The sequence below is a fragment of the Mobula birostris genome, chromosome 4 (assembly GCF_030028105.1).
Source record: "Mobula birostris isolate sMobBir1 chromosome 4, sMobBir1.hap1, whole genome shotgun sequence".
In the NCBI taxonomy this organism is placed as follows: Eukaryota; Metazoa; Chordata; class Chondrichthyes; order Myliobatiformes; family Myliobatidae; genus Mobula; species Mobula birostris.
Window position 1 is genome coordinate 155,359,899 of NC_092373.1, and position 17,542 is coordinate 155,377,440.

General features: G+C 37.0%; 2 protein-coding genes across 2 annotated transcripts in view; both read left to right on the forward strand.

Moving 5' to 3' along the window:
• Positions 1–17,542, forward strand: part of LOC140196678 (janus kinase and microtubule-interacting protein 1-like) — a 377,821-nt gene that overhangs the window by 283,656 nt on the left and 76,623 nt on the right. The window contains exons 10-12 of the mRNA XM_072256285.1: positions 8,221–8,340; positions 12,829–12,957; positions 14,497–14,580. Coding sequence (XP_072112386.1) covers positions 8,221–8,340; positions 12,829–12,957; positions 14,497–14,580 — 333 coding nt within the window. The remainder of the gene's footprint in view (positions 1–8,220; positions 8,341–12,828; positions 12,958–14,496; positions 14,581–17,542) is intronic.
• Positions 1,080–8,302, forward strand: LOC140196677 (uncharacterized). The gene is made up of 2 exons (XM_072256284.1): positions 1,080–1,285; positions 8,221–8,302. Exons 1-2 carry the CDS (start codon positions 1,180–1,182, stop codon positions 8,250–8,252), a joined length of 138 nt encoding a protein of 45 aa, XP_072112385.1. The 5' UTR covers positions 1,080–1,179; the 3' UTR covers positions 8,253–8,302.

The window sequence follows — 17,542 nt, forward strand, 5'->3', positions numbered from 1 at the left end:
ATTATTATAATATCATATAGTAAGGTATTTTTCTTTTTTCTTCTTTTTTTTACCAACCAACTCATATTGGTAGTGGGAGTATTTTTTAATCAAATATGATTATTTTATTCTTCATTTCATAATTCAATCTTTTTTATACATGATTGTTTTGGAATATGGGATATTGTGATCATATTACTGTGATTTAAATGTAATGTAATTCACATTATTTACTTGTATCCTTATGAATTTTGTATTTGTATTCATGTAATTTACATAATATCAATAAAAATATGAAAAAGAAAGGGCTTGTGTTTCACTGGACCTCATTATTTTTCTGGGAAGTGACGCACAGCAAAAGTTTGCAGTTGGGAATCCATTCCAGGTAACTTGGTGACCCAAGAAGCAGTAAGTTGGGCACTCTTATCTTTTAGGGTCTGCTCTATTACTATGTTCATCTTGTTTGTCTCCCTGATGTACAGTGATGCCAAGTGATTACTGCCATTTCACCGTCATTGCCTGTATGCTGATTTTAATCATTCCTTTGTGGCGTTTTATATTTCTTAGTTTTAATTGTCTGTGTAAGACCATACTGTTTTTTTAATATAATGACAATTGAACTACATAGATCCTTTTCACCTTTTTTAACATTTTTTCTGTAGTTTTTTTGTGCTTTGTGAATCATTTTTTCTGTTGTAATCAAAAGCGACTAAAAGAAGAAGAAAATTTGATGCCTTTTTTCTATTTTGAATGATAAATGTAACTTATAATCTTCATATTACTCCTGTAAATCATGGAGCAAGCTGCTCTCGTTCACTGGAGTGGTGTGTGAAAAATTGGCCAGTAATGAGAGTTTTATTGCACAAAATCAGCAGTGCTAATAATGCTGTGAAACAGGAGGAGGAGCCAGAAGACCCAAGAGGGCGTTTCATGAAAGCCCTGAGTAGTGTTGGCATTGCAAATGCATGCTTATATTTCCTACGTTTTTACTCTGAGCAAGCAGCACTAGAGCAGGGGTGATAAAAGACAGAGCTGAAGATTTTTGCAGTAATATTTGCAGTTAGAGAGAACTAGTTTTTTTCCCCCTTCCCTCTTTGATATACATAAGATAGTAATTGATTTTTCTATCTTCCTTGTATTAATGCAGGCTGAACAATGTCTCTGTAATTAGAGGCAGTGCAAACTATATCGAGCATTAAAATGGAATATTTACTGATAGTTCTGTATTTTTCCTGTTTCATCTGTTTATGTGCTTTGGTTTGTCTGTATTTCTCTGGCTGCCAAGAAATGACTTACAAGCATGAAGGTAAGATTGTCCTTCCAGCTAATGAATCATGAGTTATTCACTGAGTAACATGGGATGCAGTTATTGAAGTGATTGTACAAACCAACCGAGTTTTCTGTGCGAAGTTTGCTCACACCTGCTAGCTGTGTGAAATGTTATCTTGTGATGTATTCTTTACCTTAAATAGAAATGTTTCTTTTGGAGGCCATTAGTATATAAGTACTGCTCTGAATTAATTAGTATTTAAAATATCTTTATCTATTTGTATGTAATGCTTTTTCTTATATTAACTGTAATACCATCTGCACAGATTGAGTTTCTTTTATTGAATGATATGATGTCAAAGTAAATTAAGAACAAAAAATCAATGTTATGGAAGTAACACCTTGAAAATCAGAAAAGGAAATGAGCTTTTTCACTTTGTTTGATATGACTGAAAATCCAAAGCAACATCTATGGTATTTGAATTTAAAACCACCTATACAGAGAATGTAAATGATTCTTTTAATGAATGTATCTCACTGCGCCTCACCGATATACTTAGAAGTGCTAATCTTGTCTGAAATTGACCAGTGAAATCACAATGCTGAGTGATTGATGTACAGTTGAGGCAAAGGAAAGCTATTTAATGAACAGCATTGCCTGTAGACTGGGTAATTTCAGTGCACTCAATCACGACCTCTGTCTGGCTCTTTTTATGGATGGGTTTAAACTTCAACTGGAAAAATCAGTATTCCCATTGGTGGTTGTGATTGTGTGGGGACTTGCCCTCTCGGGTCAGGTAGACTTCCAAGTAATACTCAAGTTAACATACATCTACGAGTTCTGACAGTGTCAAACGCCATCATAACAGCTGGGACCCTGTATTATTTAATAGCTCTCCTCTGCTTACTGACATGAATTGTCTGGGAAATGAATAAATAACTGTCCTTGGATTTTGGATACAGAGTCCTGCATTTATGCTTTATGGCAAGTTGCATATCCTTTAATTGTTAAACCATTCTATCAACTATTACCTAGAATGAGGAGGTTAAAATGAGACCAAGATCTAAGTTAATCATCAATATGAATTCTGATACTGTCAGTCTGAGCTCAAAATGGTTGAAGTGCTTAAGCTCTGTACATTGAGGTAGCCTTTTGTTTCTGACATATAGACTTGTTAATCTATTTTGGAGAGGTGAGACATGATTCCTTTTGTCTGTTGGAAGTTGAAATCCAATGCAGTGCAAGTTTTGTTGCCAAAAGTTGTAGTTGGCCAGGGCATTCTTGCCATTAACTTTTCAGGGATTGCACTTGTGATGCAGAAGTTTAGGAGAAGGGATGCTTAATTTCCCTATGTGTCTTTACAATCTGCAAACCAGCAGCACAGCTCTTTTTGTTGATATGGGAAACTAGAGTTTTGTTACGTTTATAGTTTACTGCATTGTATCTTTAATCATGCTATCTGACGAGAACAATTACTACTGGAACTCAAGACTTCATTCTCAATACTGGCATCTCTCAATATGATGCCTGCAAAATTCAGATTAAAACCCACTCACCAATGCATATTATTCTGATTTTAAACAATTAAGATTAAATTAATGGCAATCAAAATGTTGCACCTGGCCTTAAAAACATAAGGGGGGGGGGCGACAAAATCATTAGTCAAAAAGTTGTACACATACTCAAAATCAATAGGAATTATTCATTACATTGCCTTATAATTTGTGATGTTTTTCTATGACCCACTTGCCAATAGCATTACAGGCAATGTCAATTTGCTGAGAACAAACTAGTTTACATTTTATTACCCTAGCCTAGGTGAGAATGTCAAAGCAATATATTAAGCATTCATGGGTTAATTTCACAGGCTATTATATTACTGTAATTATATATCTAATCTGTAAAGCCATTTTAATACTGCAAGGTAAATGTAGGAAGGAAGTGGGATGCCTGTGTATGTTATTAGTATGAGTAACCCTATGACATGCCATCTTTTGTGAAATAACATAGTCATCCTCTTTTCTTTTTCCTATCAAAATTTTGCTTTGTAAAAGATACCATTGAACTCCTATTGCGTGGGGGAGAAAAGCATTTGGCACTGTTAAACTGTGGAGAACAGAGCTGAGATTTCAGCTAGAAGTCCCCAGTTGTACACTGTAATTTAATTCCCTGAACTCATCACTGAGCTGAATCCTCGCCACATGACTCAGCATAGGATTGTTTTCTTTGTCTTGTTTCGTTTCATCGGTTTTTCCTCCCTGCAGTTTTCTTATCCTGACTGCCTCTTCACTAACGTGACTTTTGCATATGGCTGGATGTTCACACTCCAACACGTTCCATCTTGAATCTGTCTATGAAAGTTTAGACATTAAATTATTGAACAGTTGTCTTTAGTACTTTGGAGGTAGATATTAAACTTTTTATGAAATATTAAGTTAAATTATGTTTTCATAAGCAGAAATAAAGAACATCTGATATTTAACAAGTTAAAATTTTCCTTAATTTTGTATGAATTATGTGTTCTGTGGTTTCCCAATTAAGTTCTCACTTTGTGTATTTGGCCATTCAAATGACTTGATAACACTGACCATATTCACACATTAGTTTTTAGAATAACTGCTGTGATGTTAGATATTTTTAATCAATACAATTGCTGGCTGACAATATCCAATAAAATTGGATTCATGACAGCATGCTCTGATATTGTTATATATGCAGTATGTAAAACAAGTGACAAATAAATTAGCAGTCCCTCTGTTTGTTTTTCCAATTTTAGTCTCATTGAAGTAAAAAAAAACTAATTAAATGTAAGTCCAATCAAAGAAAGAGCTCAGAATTATTTTGAATGTCATTTATTTCTTCTTGTTCCTTCTGGAAAATTGCAGGCTATATAGTTTCAGCACCAAAGTTAAACCTGATTTTTGTCTTTGTTTGCCTCATAGAGATACCTGGTGTTGTTTAAATGTAAGCCTGTTGTGTGATTGTTCTTCAAAAAATCTATTTTGTTTTGAAGCTGTTTGGATTATTTTGTATTGTAGTTATTTTTTTACTTTCCTGATATAGGTCTGAATCTTAATTACGTTGGTTACACTTTGGTCAATTACTCTATACCAGTCGTTATGTAAGTTAAACAAGTTAGTTTCAGGGGATTTGTTGTTGAAAACTGCAGCCGGTGTTTACATTAATTATTCTTGCATGGCTCAAAAACCCTTTGAGTGGGCTGGCAAAATCCCAAGAGCCAAGCTAATGAAGTTTATATGATTATTGGAACCCCTGAGAGTACTGCTGTCATTTAGCATAATCCTAAATGTGTTTGTTTGTTGGATGATTTAATGTTGGGCTTTTATTTTATTATGGAAACAATATTTGATTTCATGCTTTTTCTAGTTCTTCAATGGAAATATGCAATCTAGCAATTTTATAGAAGTCTAAATATGCTTTAGTTTTGATTTATTAGTCAGTGTGTTTTTTTTCTTTCTTGATGTTCGCTAAAATAATAAATTGCTTTTGGCCTGAAAGGAGTTCATAGTGTAATTATTGCTTGTAGTCTGGTTTCAGAAGGAAAAATTGAAATGAGATTTATGCATCATGCCGTAAATATATCTTCATTATTATATAAACAGTATTTCAGTATTTTGCTTCAAGGCACACATTAGTTTTCCTGGTACATTAGAAACGAAAGGAATTCAACCTCTATTGCTACTTGCTCATAGAATGTGAATGTATGCAGATCATATGTAAAGCAAAAGAAAACCGGTGTTCTTTTTAATCCAATGTTGACTAATTTTACCAGTACCTTAAATAGTTTACGTATGAAGTGGAATTGTAATTGCATTCTTGCTTAATCCAGCTGTAACTCCTATCATATCTCCTGTTGTGTTTCATTCCACTATTACAGTCGAATGAAGGAAAGAAAACTCCTCTTGTTAGGTTTACCTGATCAGATTATATCAGAGTCTGTCAGCAGAGGTGACACTGGAAGCAAAATCCCTTTTGAAGTCCCGACGAAGGGTCTCGGCCTGAAACGTCGACTGCACCTCTTCCTACAGATGCTGCCTGGCCTGTTGCGTTCACCAGCAACTTTGATGTGTGTCCCTTTTGAAGTCTGCTGATTGGTCCAGAGAAATGAATTGCGGTTTTCAGAGGTTATCCACTTTTGACAAACTAGGTTCTTTGTTTTAAACTTCAATGACTAGAGCACAATTCAACAGAAGTTTTGAACTTTCAGCTGAGTCTCTCTGCAGTTCTTGTGATCTAATAGTATTTCATTACAAGGTATCTGGTCTGTTCATCTACCTTACCTATGGGGAAGAAATTTCTAGTCTGATCCTTGACTATAGTTTTGTTTTATAAAACAGGCATTGATATCAGGAGCAATCTGAACAGCTGACCCTCTTTGAGCCGATTCGGTTATTGTGCCATCTGACACCTTTACTGAATCTAGCACTCAGGAGTGTCAACTCCCGTTGATAGCATTCTGACTAGGATTAGTACTTAAAGGTATGAACATTATTACATTGTATTATCATCTAATTCATTGACTATCCATCCACCTTAGGAGAAGACATTGCTAATGTTGGGAATTGTGTGTGGAAATTTTAGACATCACCTGATTATTTTTAATTTTACAGACCAACTTCCGATTTCATTCAGTCATTGTTTAAGGTGTTAAGTTGAAGGAAACATTCTTCTTTTAGTGAAGGTGGGAGAGAAGATTGACTGATTTAACTGATGAAGCCTGCACATTGTTGTCATGCAGGTTCATGGAACATCTTTCCGTTCACATGGACCAGAATCTCCAGGATATCAAAATGTAAAACTCAGATATCCTTCATGTTTTCTCAATTTGCCTTTAAGTGAAAACAGCTGGACTGTAATGCCAATTATCCTTTGCTGGATGCCCAACAGTTTTCTCTCCGCCACCCTAACCTTTCTTTTGTGCCTCAGGTTCAGGCTGCTGCTCTAATACGATACAAAGAACGAGTCATGCTTTTGAAGGGTTTTGCTAAGAAACGCATGCTATAGCACACCATATTATAGTGATAGCATGCTGCCTTCCCTTTGTTAGGCAGCCCCTTAGAACCAAGGTTCGATTGCTTTCCACTCAGTTCCGAGGTGTCAGATACGCTGCTATAGCGTGTCCCAACTCCAAAACCTCAGCCATCAAGAAGGACTGGAACAGTAATATCTAAGGAACTTCAAACTATTGTCCTTGGCTTATAATTATTGGGACAAACTCCTATAATTTCTTATCTAATATGTTGTGAAGACTCCATCTGAAATTGATGAGGAGGAATTTCTTTAGCCAGAGAGTGGTGAATCTGTGGAATTCTTGGCCAGAGGCAGCTGTGGATGCCAAGTCTTTATGAACATGTAATGCAGAGCTTGATAGATTCTTGTTTGATCAGGGTATGAAGGGATATGGGGAGAAGGCAGGAGATTGTGGCTGAGAGGAAAGGTGGATCAGCCATGATGAAATTTGCAGAGCAGTCTGGATGGGTAAATTGGCCTAATTCTGCTCCTATATCTTATAGGCTCTACAATGAGTCAGCAAGAAGTTCCATCCACAAAATGCTGGAGGAACTCAGCAGGTCAGTCCTGATCAGGGGTCTCTGCCCAAAATGTCGACTTAGTATTCCTCTCCATAGAGGCTGCCTGAACTGCTGCGTTCCTCTAGAACTTTGTGTGATTTCGCTCTGGATTTCCAGCATGTGCAGAATCTCTCGTGTTGTAGACAATGGTACAATTATATTTTAATCGCAATGCAAATTTGGCTTTGCTGCTTATATCCTGTAAAGGAATGTTAAAAAAGTACACAATAGATTTCTGGACCTTTCTGTTTTCATTCTGAAATACAAGGCTTTGTGTTATATAATGAAGGGGTCAAGTACAGATAAATCATTGTTTGACTATCTGACAAAGCTCAAAGCCTTTGAGAGATCGCAGCTTATAAATTCCTGTGGCATAGTGTACAACCAGCTCATTAAAAATATATGAAATTGCTTTTAATTTTTCATGTAGAACAAAGGGAATAATAATCCTCTCTTGGACTCTTGAAAGGCCAAGTATAACATTTGCTAAATGTAAAGAACAACTTCATTGATGCCTTTATCAGTTTTGAACTTGTCAGGTTTTCAAGTGCTGCTTACGGCCAGGAGATAGTTGCTAGAATTATTTTTGATGCTGTTCATAATGATGGCTTTACCATTCTGTTCATACAGGTGTGTTCACACTGTTGTGAAGCTAGGCTGATACTTTTAGACCTCTGACTGTTCAGAACCAGTCAACCAAAAGCATGTAATGGGAAACCAAATTTGTTGTCCAAATGTTGTCTGCTCAATTCTAGAGATAGTTGGAGGCTCAGTGGCATTTGGAGTGAGAATACCAGAATATGTGATGGGAAATTCTGTATACGGGGTAATTTGCAACAATTAACGTGTTCAATCTATTGAGGGTCAACTTAAAAGTTTTGCATGAATGATTCTTCTTTTAATAAAATTATTTCTAAAATGATTGGACACTTTAATAGTTACTCTAGATGAAGTCATATTCAGGTAACATTTGAAATGGTAGTTAAGGCCTCTGCATAATCTGAAATATGATGTAGCTAAATAATCGTTGTATTCCTTACCTTTTTAATACGTTGTGAAAAAGACTGTTCAAGGAGGCTACTCAAAATATTCACTTTAATTGTTGTCTGTTGTGAAACCCATTTACTATCTCATCACTGACATTTTCCTTTCTCAAGAATATTTTTTATCCAATAGCAAACGATTATACCGCAACAGCTCTACTAAAACTACTTCTGAGCTAAGTAACGAGACAAGTTGCCTGACATTACTTGCTCTACAATGTACTGATTTTGAGTTAGGAGCACAAAGGAGAGTTGAAGGACTGTGCAACCTAATTAGTGATGTTCGGGAGCGCCATGCTAATGAGTAAATTTTTTCATGTTTTATTTTGTTTTTCAGAGGCATGTTGTAGAGACATTTTTTGGATTTGATGAAGAATCAGTAGATTCAGAAACCTCTTCATTAGCCTCGTGTACAACTGATAGGACACCAGCAACTCCAGAAGAAGAATTGGAAGAGGTGAGTGAATTTGTTGTGTTTGTCTGGACATCTAGCTGGGATTTGAATGGATACTCAAATGCATTCAGCAGTGAATTGGATTGAATGGTGGCCTGTAAAGATTTTTAAAAATGAATTAAACTTCATTATGTATTTGCATTGCCAAAAGGTTTACCACTTAGCAAAGAAAAGATCTCTGATTGATAACTGTACATGCTTAAAAGCAATGCAAATTACTGGACTAAGGCAGAAAGTGATAGAAATACATAACAATATTTGTGAATAATTGAAAGCATTAGTTAAAGACTCTGAGAGAATCTCTGCCCTTTACAGAAGCCTGCCTCCTTCTTTCCAAGTTCCTGAAAATATTTTGCCTTTTGCATTCTTTCCATTGGTGGAATCAGTGGAAAGCTAAGCAACATCATTAACTCTACATGAGGCATTCCAAAGCAGTCACAAGGACACATGATTGGACTAGGAGTAGATCTTCTGGCCACTCAAGCTTGCTCCACCATTCGGTTAGATTATGGATCATCTTCGCTGACTTCAACTTCTCTTCTGTGCTACTTCCCCATGATCCTCAATTCCTCAATTTTTCAAATATTTATTTATCTTCACTTTAAATATATCTTATAATCTGACCTCCACCACCCTCAGTGGCTCTGAATTCCAGAGAAGAAACTTCTATGCATCGCAGTGAGTGGGCTCCAATTTTGTAGGTATGTCTTATTGTTTGTGATTCTCTCGTTGAAGAAAACATCTTGGCATTAACTCTGTCAAGCCTCTTTAGGATCTTATATGTATGCTCAAATAACTTCACCCTTTATTCTAAGCAAAAATTAACACAGACATAAATTGCCCAGGCTCTCTTGGTAGGACAACACTCTCATCCAGGAATTAGCCTGATGAATCTCTTTTGGACTGCCTCCAATAGTACTTTATACTTTTTTAGTTGAGTGGATCATATTTATAGGTCTCTGCTATTGTGGTCCTTTTTGTCATGTTGAGACAACTGAGGGCATTCCGGGTAGCTCTTATCTCCTCTGACTATTCAGGACGTTGCACATTTGCTGTGCAGACACCAAAGTTGTACATCATACTTGCTCCAGTGGGGCTGGCTATCTTTATTGTTCTGAGGAGACTTCTGTGCAGCCTAATGTGACAACATTGAGGATATCTAGAATACTGTTTGCCATTTTCTATTTTTCTTGCCTTGCTGTTCCACTCAGGACACAGCCAATGCTGTTCTAAGAGGGCACTGCAATTTCTGATGCAGCTGATTAAATTTGAAATAAACCTGACAGAAGAACAGTGAAGTGATTAGACTACTCAGTCTTATTAACATGTGATTGGCCACTTGAGCTGGCTTCCGAGACGGAGGTGGAGATGGAGGAAGTTGTAAGTGTAATTATAAATATGAGAGGGTTCAACTTGGAAGTAACGATGTGAATAACATTCTGCTTTTGATCTTGATGGGGAGAATTGGTTCATCATTTTTGCTGGTGTATGCCACCACATTTGCTTCAAATCTGCTCTTTTGCTTGCCTCATATCTTGCCAATCAACTCTTCTCATTGATCAGCATTATGTTATGCCTACTAAATGGTAAACGTGGTATTTATTTTATAGATATTAGGAGTAGTGTGGGACAGGAAAAAATGAGAGGCATGCGCACAAAATGCTTGGGAAAATAAATTGTTCATCTTTTATTTACCTGGGACATGGGTTGACAGACACAGTGCCCCAATTAATTGAAAGGGCTAATGATTGTGCTATACAGACACAGACATCGGATTCCAGTTAATTGGGCCGTTGGTTAATCATGACAGCCATTTATTTGAAACAGCTTGTAAAGTTCAAGAGCTAAATCAAGAAAATATACAGGATTTCCCCATCTTCAGTTATTTGGGACACTACGCTGCTTAATGGGGGCAGGAGACTGTTGCGAGCAGTTTTTAACTAACAAGAGAAAGTATGCAGATGCTGGAACTCCAAGCAGTGCACACAAAATGCTGGAGGATTCAGCAGGCCAAGCAGTGGAAAAGAGTATAGGCAATGTTTTGGGCGGAGACCCTTCATCAGTCAGTCACGTGCACTTGCGTGGCCCTGAGACACTACACCGTGCTTAGAGTAATCAGCTTTTAAGTAGTGTCAGTTGCATATTTTTGAGTTCAAAAAGCAGTGATTTTTGTCACCGATAGTTGGTGTGAATAAGCAGAGAGACAATTCAGAACGGTTTTCCTCGCCGCAGTTTCAAGCATTCAGGCTTGGAAATACCAGAAACAGTTGGGAATGAAAATGAAATTATTTCATAACTTCAATAAGTTAGGAAATTTGAAGCTATTGACAATCATTTTGAATGTTACAATGAAAATGAAGATTTGGAGGATGCAATTGTCTAAAGTATTGTATGAAGGCAAGTTCATTATCTGCACCAGCTGTCTGTGTGGATATTGCCCATTTACAACCAACAGAACATGGCAGATGAATTTCTCCATTGATAACGATTAGGTACTACTGCACAGTACAATTACTGTGGGGGTATTGGTAGTGTTCTAATTTGTTCAGTATTTCATTTAAATACATAAATTGTTACTCAGTCAAACAGTAGTTTTTGTCTCTTTTTCTTTTAATTATTTCCATGAAACTGGCTAATCAGGGTGGCCTCTTAATTTGGCCAAAATGTACTGGTCCTGATGTGTCCCAGTTAATAAATATAATATTTCAGAAATATTCTTAACTTTTAAAAGATTTTACGAGTTTGACACCCGACCTAGGGTTTGAAGTTTAGCCAAACCATATCCTCCAATTCACTCTATTAACTCAGCAAACAATAATGCTGGTGATTTGGAAGAAATTGACAACAACAGATTGGATGCACTGAGATCCAGAAGAATATTATTTGGTTTGGTTGTATATAGGTAGTCAAATGACAATAAATTTGAACCTGAACTTGAATTTGATTTACTGCAAGTAAGCTTGGACTTGCACTATAAGTCAGATGTCTCACTAGTCGAAAATATAGAGTTAGAGAAACATAATTTTGGAAGAGGAATACAAAAGCTATTCACTATTACATGTTTTGCACTTGTTACTAAAGGTGTGTGGGATCAGGATAACCTGAAGAACCTTAAAGAAATCTTGATGGGTTCCATGAAGTTCAGGATTTCCTGAAACTGCCATGTGGCTGATTTCCTGATTTGACAAAGAATGAAGTGATACACATTAATGGTGGAAAATTCAGTTGCAGAAAATGATTAGGTGCAAAGACAAGAGAGTCAAACTAAAATAACATAGAAATCTACAGTAGATCACAGGGCCTTCGGCCCGCAATGTTGTGCTGACCATGTAGCCTACTCATAAACTGTCTAGAATTTCCCTCGCACATAGCCCTCTATTTTTCTAAGCACCATGTACCTTTCTAAAAGGCTCATAAAAGACCCTATTGTATCCACTTCCACCACTGCCACCAGCAGTGCATTCCACACACCCACCACTCTGTGTGAAAAACTTACCTCTGGCATCCTCTCGGTACCTATTTCCAAGCACCTTAAAACTATGCCCCCTTGTGTTAGCCTTTTCAGCTCTGGGAATAAGCCCCTGGCTATCCACATGACCAATGCCCCTTATCACCGTATACACCTCTGTCAGGTCACCTCTCATCCTCCATCACTCCAAGGAAAAAAGGCCAAGTTTACTCAACCTATTCTCATAAAGTACACCCTCCAATCCAGGCAACGTCCTTGTAAGTCTCTGCACTCTCTCTATAGTATCCACATCCTTCCTGTAGTGAGGTGACCAGAACTGAACACGGTACTTCAAGTGTGGTCTGACCAAGGTCTTATATAGGTCTAACATTACCTCACGGCTCTTGAACTCAATCCCACAGTTGATGAAAGCCAACACATCATACGCCTTCTTAACAACTTTTTCCCAAATAGTTTTTTTATATTAAATATGAGAAAGAGTTTTTATTTCAGGTCTGTGATCCTTTGTCATCACTGGGGACATAAAGATATACAAGTTAGTTATGAGTAAGTGAGAAGATGCGGAGGGAAGTTTGAATAAAAGGAATGTTTATTATAGGATGAGTCAAGATAGTTTAATGGGGGCAGTTAGCAGCAGACCAAGTTTCTAGGTTTCTGCAAAATAAGAAAAAATGAGCTATCATGATATAAAGATGGTAAATAAAACATGCTGAAAAATATGAGCACATTTTGGCAGTGTCTGGGAAAAAGATAGTTAATATTTTAGATGAGCGTGTCATCATTAGATGTGAGAAAGAGAAAAAACAGTTAGTCTAGGTAGGAGAATGGTGACTGAGAATTTTCTATCATTTTCTACTTTTTATTTCAGATTTTCAGCATCTGCACTTTTTTCCTTCATTTTCATTTGCTTCAGAAGAGTTGGTGAATTGCATACTTGAACCAACAAATTAGCAAGTTTTACTTGGTTTCAATTAAAAATTAACAAACCCAGTTCGTGCATTCTTTTTTTTCTTCTTTTCTAGGTCCTAAACAGAGAAGAGTCTGAACTGAGGTTTCGCCAGCTTACTCAAGAATATCAGGCTCTTCAGAGAGCTTATGCACTGCTTCAGGAGCAAGTTGGTGGGACACTAGATGTGGAGCGAGAAACCCGGGTAGGTTACAGAGGCAAAAAAATCTTGGAGAGACGCTATTTCATCAGAAGCTGTCTGTTTACATTTTTCAACTCTTCTCCCTTCTTCGCATAACACAGGTTTAAGAGCTCCTTTCAGCTCCGTTGCATCACTCAAACCACCCAACATGTAGCCACAAATAAACCCTGAAAACTTAGATCTTTTTCATCAAAGATCCACTTAATTTGCCATATACTGTATATTGATATCTCTTAGAAATTTGCTGTGGTGTGTTGGGCAGGTATGATTTGCAACACAAAGCAACATTCAACAACTATAAAAAATACCACAGCAATTATGTAAAAATAAAGTTAGAGGGTAAAGGATGGGTTTGCAATAAAATGTGCATAAATACATAAATGCCAGCATACATTTACAAAGTAATCAGCATTATAAAAAGTGGATTAAAGTGTCTACCATGCAGTGACAGGCTAATTAGAACAGTTGATCCAATTAACTGTCTGGATGAAGAAGCTTTTACGATAGCGTGAACATTTTGTTTTAATAGTCCTATAGCACTTTCCAGAAGGGAGCTTATGGAAATGTTAGTTTGCAGGATGGGTAATGTCTGCAGTGACTTTCCTGCCCACTTCTTTGTCCTGGACACATATGAGCCCTGCAGAGATGGTAGACTGTAGCCTATGATCTTTTCTGCTGACCTATCCGTTCACTGTAGTTCACATATACTGTTAGAGGATACTGCACCAAACCAGACTGTAATGGCTGATGTGAGGAGACCCTCTATGATGCCATGAACCTGCAGGAAATACAGTGAAAGTACCAGTCATACCAGAAACATATAAGCCTGTGAAAGTGCATTGATGCATTCAGTCATAGAGCACAGATAAAGGTCTTTCAGCACACCACATCCATGCCTATTTTTTTTCCCAATCTGCACTAATCCAATTTGCCTGCTTTTAGGTCTGTGTCCTTCATACATTTACTATTCACATGCCTATCTAAATATCCCCATCTCCTCCCGAAGAGAGTTCCAGTTATCCACCATTCTTGTGTAAGGAATAAACATTCCCCTCAGCTCCCCTTTAAATTTAAAGTTGAGTTTATTTTTGTGTACAAGTACATGAATGTGCAGGTGTAATGAAAAACTTACTTGCAGCAGCATCCCAAACATGTAGCGCCGGATGCAAAACATTCACAAGATAAACATAAGTTCACAACATAAATTGTACAAAATTATACAGGAAAGAACAGAATTAGAACAAGAAAGCAAAGCAAAGTCTATTGTAGTGGAAACGAAGTCTATTGCAGTGTGCCACTTCTGAATTGGTGCAAAGCGAGGTTAGAAGACACTTGTGTTAGGTGAGATATTAAAGCAGAGAATATCTTCTGCGGAAGTAAAGCCGTTGCTTTCTCTGGAGGAAGAATGAATAGCATTGTAAGGGAGTGGTGGGACTGGGGTTATTACTGCTCCAGTGGCAAATAAAAAGGAATACCAATTTACCAAATAGCATAATTGTATACTGTAGATTTCTATAAAAATTTGCAATTGTATTTTAACAGACTCGTGAACAACTTCAAGCTGATCTTTTTCGCTGTCAAGCTAAAATTGAAGATCTGGAAAAATCACTCGCAGAGAAAGGACAGGTAAAAGGCTCTGAACAATTCCACATGGAAGTGGCTGTAGTACTATTGTGCATTGGTATTCTTGGTTAATTTTTCATGAACTACAGGTCTCAACTTGCTTGGAGACTTTATGAAATCTGTACCTTCCTTTTACGAAACACAGCTTCATCTTCCCCAAAATCATAATAGGTCATGCTATTGCATACATCACAGCTAAACATACTTCAGAGAACAAATTCTGACAAATTATACAAAAGAAGCTAAATTATTTTGTTAGTTTCTAAAAACATTTAACTTCTGTCCTTATTCTGCTTCCCCTGTTTATTAATGAACACTTTCCTTTTGTTTGTGATGTCATACCTGGGCTCCTGAATGGCCGCTTAGCTTCTGGGAGCTGAAGGTTTTGGCCACTGGTGAGTTTTGTTGAATGCAGATACATCAGTGTCAGCCTGATCCTTCCTGGTTTCTGTTCAGGTCAGTTTCAAAGCAGTAAAATTAAATAACTTTGTTTCAGCCTTCCTTCTCTTCTTGTTAACCCTGATACTGAATGGGGTACTCAGTGGTACAACTCATGTTACTGTTTTTATTTACAGTTTGGCTTCTTTTCACATTGGTTACTTCTTGGTCTTTGTTTATATATAGTTTTTCATAACATTTTATTGTATTTTTTCTTGTAAATCCATTAGGGTTAGGGTTAATTTCAAGTTAATATGTGGTGACATATACGTACTTTAATAATAGATTTCCCTTGAACTTTGAAGTGAGTTGATAAAGCTGCTGCCTTTCAGTATTCTTTGACCTGGATTCAACCCTGACCTTTGATCCTGCCTGCCATTTTCCCTGAGACCGTTTGGGTTTTCTCCTGAGCGTTCTGGTTTCCTTCTATACGTTAAGGATTTGTGGATTAGACACTATAAATTGCCCCTAGTTGATGGGTAGATGGGGACAATAAAATGTGATTAGTGAAAATGGGTGCTTGATGTTTGGTGCAAACGTGGTGGACCGAAAGACCTGTTTCTATAATGTACAACTCTCTGAGAATTTCTAGTAACTTCATAATTTATAAAGTAAACCCAGGAATTGTGGCTTTTTATTATTTTTGGTTTCCCTTTGTTACTCCCCATTCCTTTTCAAATAAAATTTAGAAAAAGAGATACTTAATAAATAGTATTTGCCTAAGTAGGAAGCTGTCTTGTATTTAGTATGTTTGGTTAACAAGTTGTAGATTAAAGTTCTTGACTTATATTGCAGATCATTTCATAATGACAAGTACTTTGGTCATTTGTATAGGTGACATGATATGGATTATTTTTAAGCAAAGAGAAGGGTAAACATTATGTACAGAATAACTGTTGATAACGGGTTTTTCTTTACTCAGGAAAAATAGACCAGTATTCCATGCAGTTCCAGATTGATTTGCAATATCCAGTCTAAAGATACAATGGGATCAAAAGTTGTATTCTTTTGCTTATGCTAAATGAGTGGCACTGACTTCAATGAAACTGAATCATGAAAATGTCGTAAAACACATGACATTGACTGTGTGTGCTCATGTTGAGCAAGTGACAGAATTCTGTCCCACTCAAATCTACATTGATGGAAAGTCCTTATAAATGAGGGGGAACTGGTTAAGTTGAGAAATTATTTGGTGAAATAAAGCCTGAATTTTGAAAACCTGCAGGATTTTAATAAGGGCATAAATAAAGGAATAAAAGTGTTCCACAGTTACAAAAATGTCGGGAGGAAATGGCACTCTGATAATACTGAATTCTATCCAGGGAGGATATAGCAAGAACATGGGGTCAACTAAATTCCTGATTTTATTTGTTGATCCCTCTCTCACCTGCACAGTGATTTTGTTAAGTCAGAACTGGGACAAATTAGGTATAAACTTGTATGATATACCACAGCACACTCTGTTTACTTTCCCAGTGAGTACGTACAACAGGCAAAGCTACTGTATACTTACCTGTAAGAAGGTCATCCCTTATTTGTCCATTTTGAAGCTTGGACAAAAGCTGGATGTGATGTCTATTTTGTTGATAGGGTCAAGAATGTAATGATCCATTGCTATCAAGTGCGGTCTCACATGTGCTTCATCATAGGATCACAGATTCATATTATACAGAAACAAGTCCAAATCAAAAAGGCGGCATCCATCACTCAGGACCCTGATCACCCAGGACGTGCTCTCTTCTCATTGCTACCATCAGGGAGAATGTACAGAAGCCTGATTCATACACAACAATTCAGAAACAGCTTAATTCCTTCTGCCATCTGATTTCTGAATGGACATTGAACCCATGAACTCATGAGTTTTGAATTTCTATTTTTTTGCTCTCCTTATTTACTTTATTTAATACAGATATACTTACTGTAAATCAGTTTTTTCTCTATTATTATGTATTTCATTGTACTACTGCCACAAAGTTAATACATTTCACGACATATGCTAGTGATATTAAACCTGATTCTGATTGAGCCTATCAAATATCTGCACACTCTCTGGCACCCATCTATGCTAACCTGATTTTCCAGTTGATAGCCTCCTCTGACTTGGGCATTGAAGTGTTTGTCTAAGTACATTTTAAATGTTGTGAGAATAGTTGTATGCACCACTCCCAGGCTGTACACTGCAGATTCTAGCCTTCGTCTGGGTGAAGAAAACTCTTCCTTGTATCCCATCCAAACCTCTTACCCCTCATCTTAAACCTATACCTTCCATTACAACCACTCCCATTACTGTGAAATAGTTCTTACTGTCTAACTCATCTAGGCAGTTTCTCCTCCAAGCTGAAGTACTCCATTCTGGATAATCTCTGCACTCTGCACTCCATTCTAGCTGTGGTTTGTGCAATATATTATAATAGTAGTATTACCTCCCTGCTCAGACAAATGAAGATAAGTATGCCATAAGCTTTTATCACTATTTTATCTCCCTGTGCTGCCAACTACTGGTATCCTTGAAGTTGTACACCAAGGC

Excerpts from the sequence above, each read along its gene's own strand:
- LOC140196677 (XM_072256284.1), top strand. The coding sequence starts at position 1,180 with ATGGAATATTTACTGATAGTTCTGTATTTTTCCTGTTTCATCTGTTTA. Across the intron at positions 1,286-8,220 it reads AATGACTTACAAGCATGAAG|AGGCATGTTGTAGAGACATT; the intron begins GTAAGATTGTCC and ends TTTGTTTTTCAG.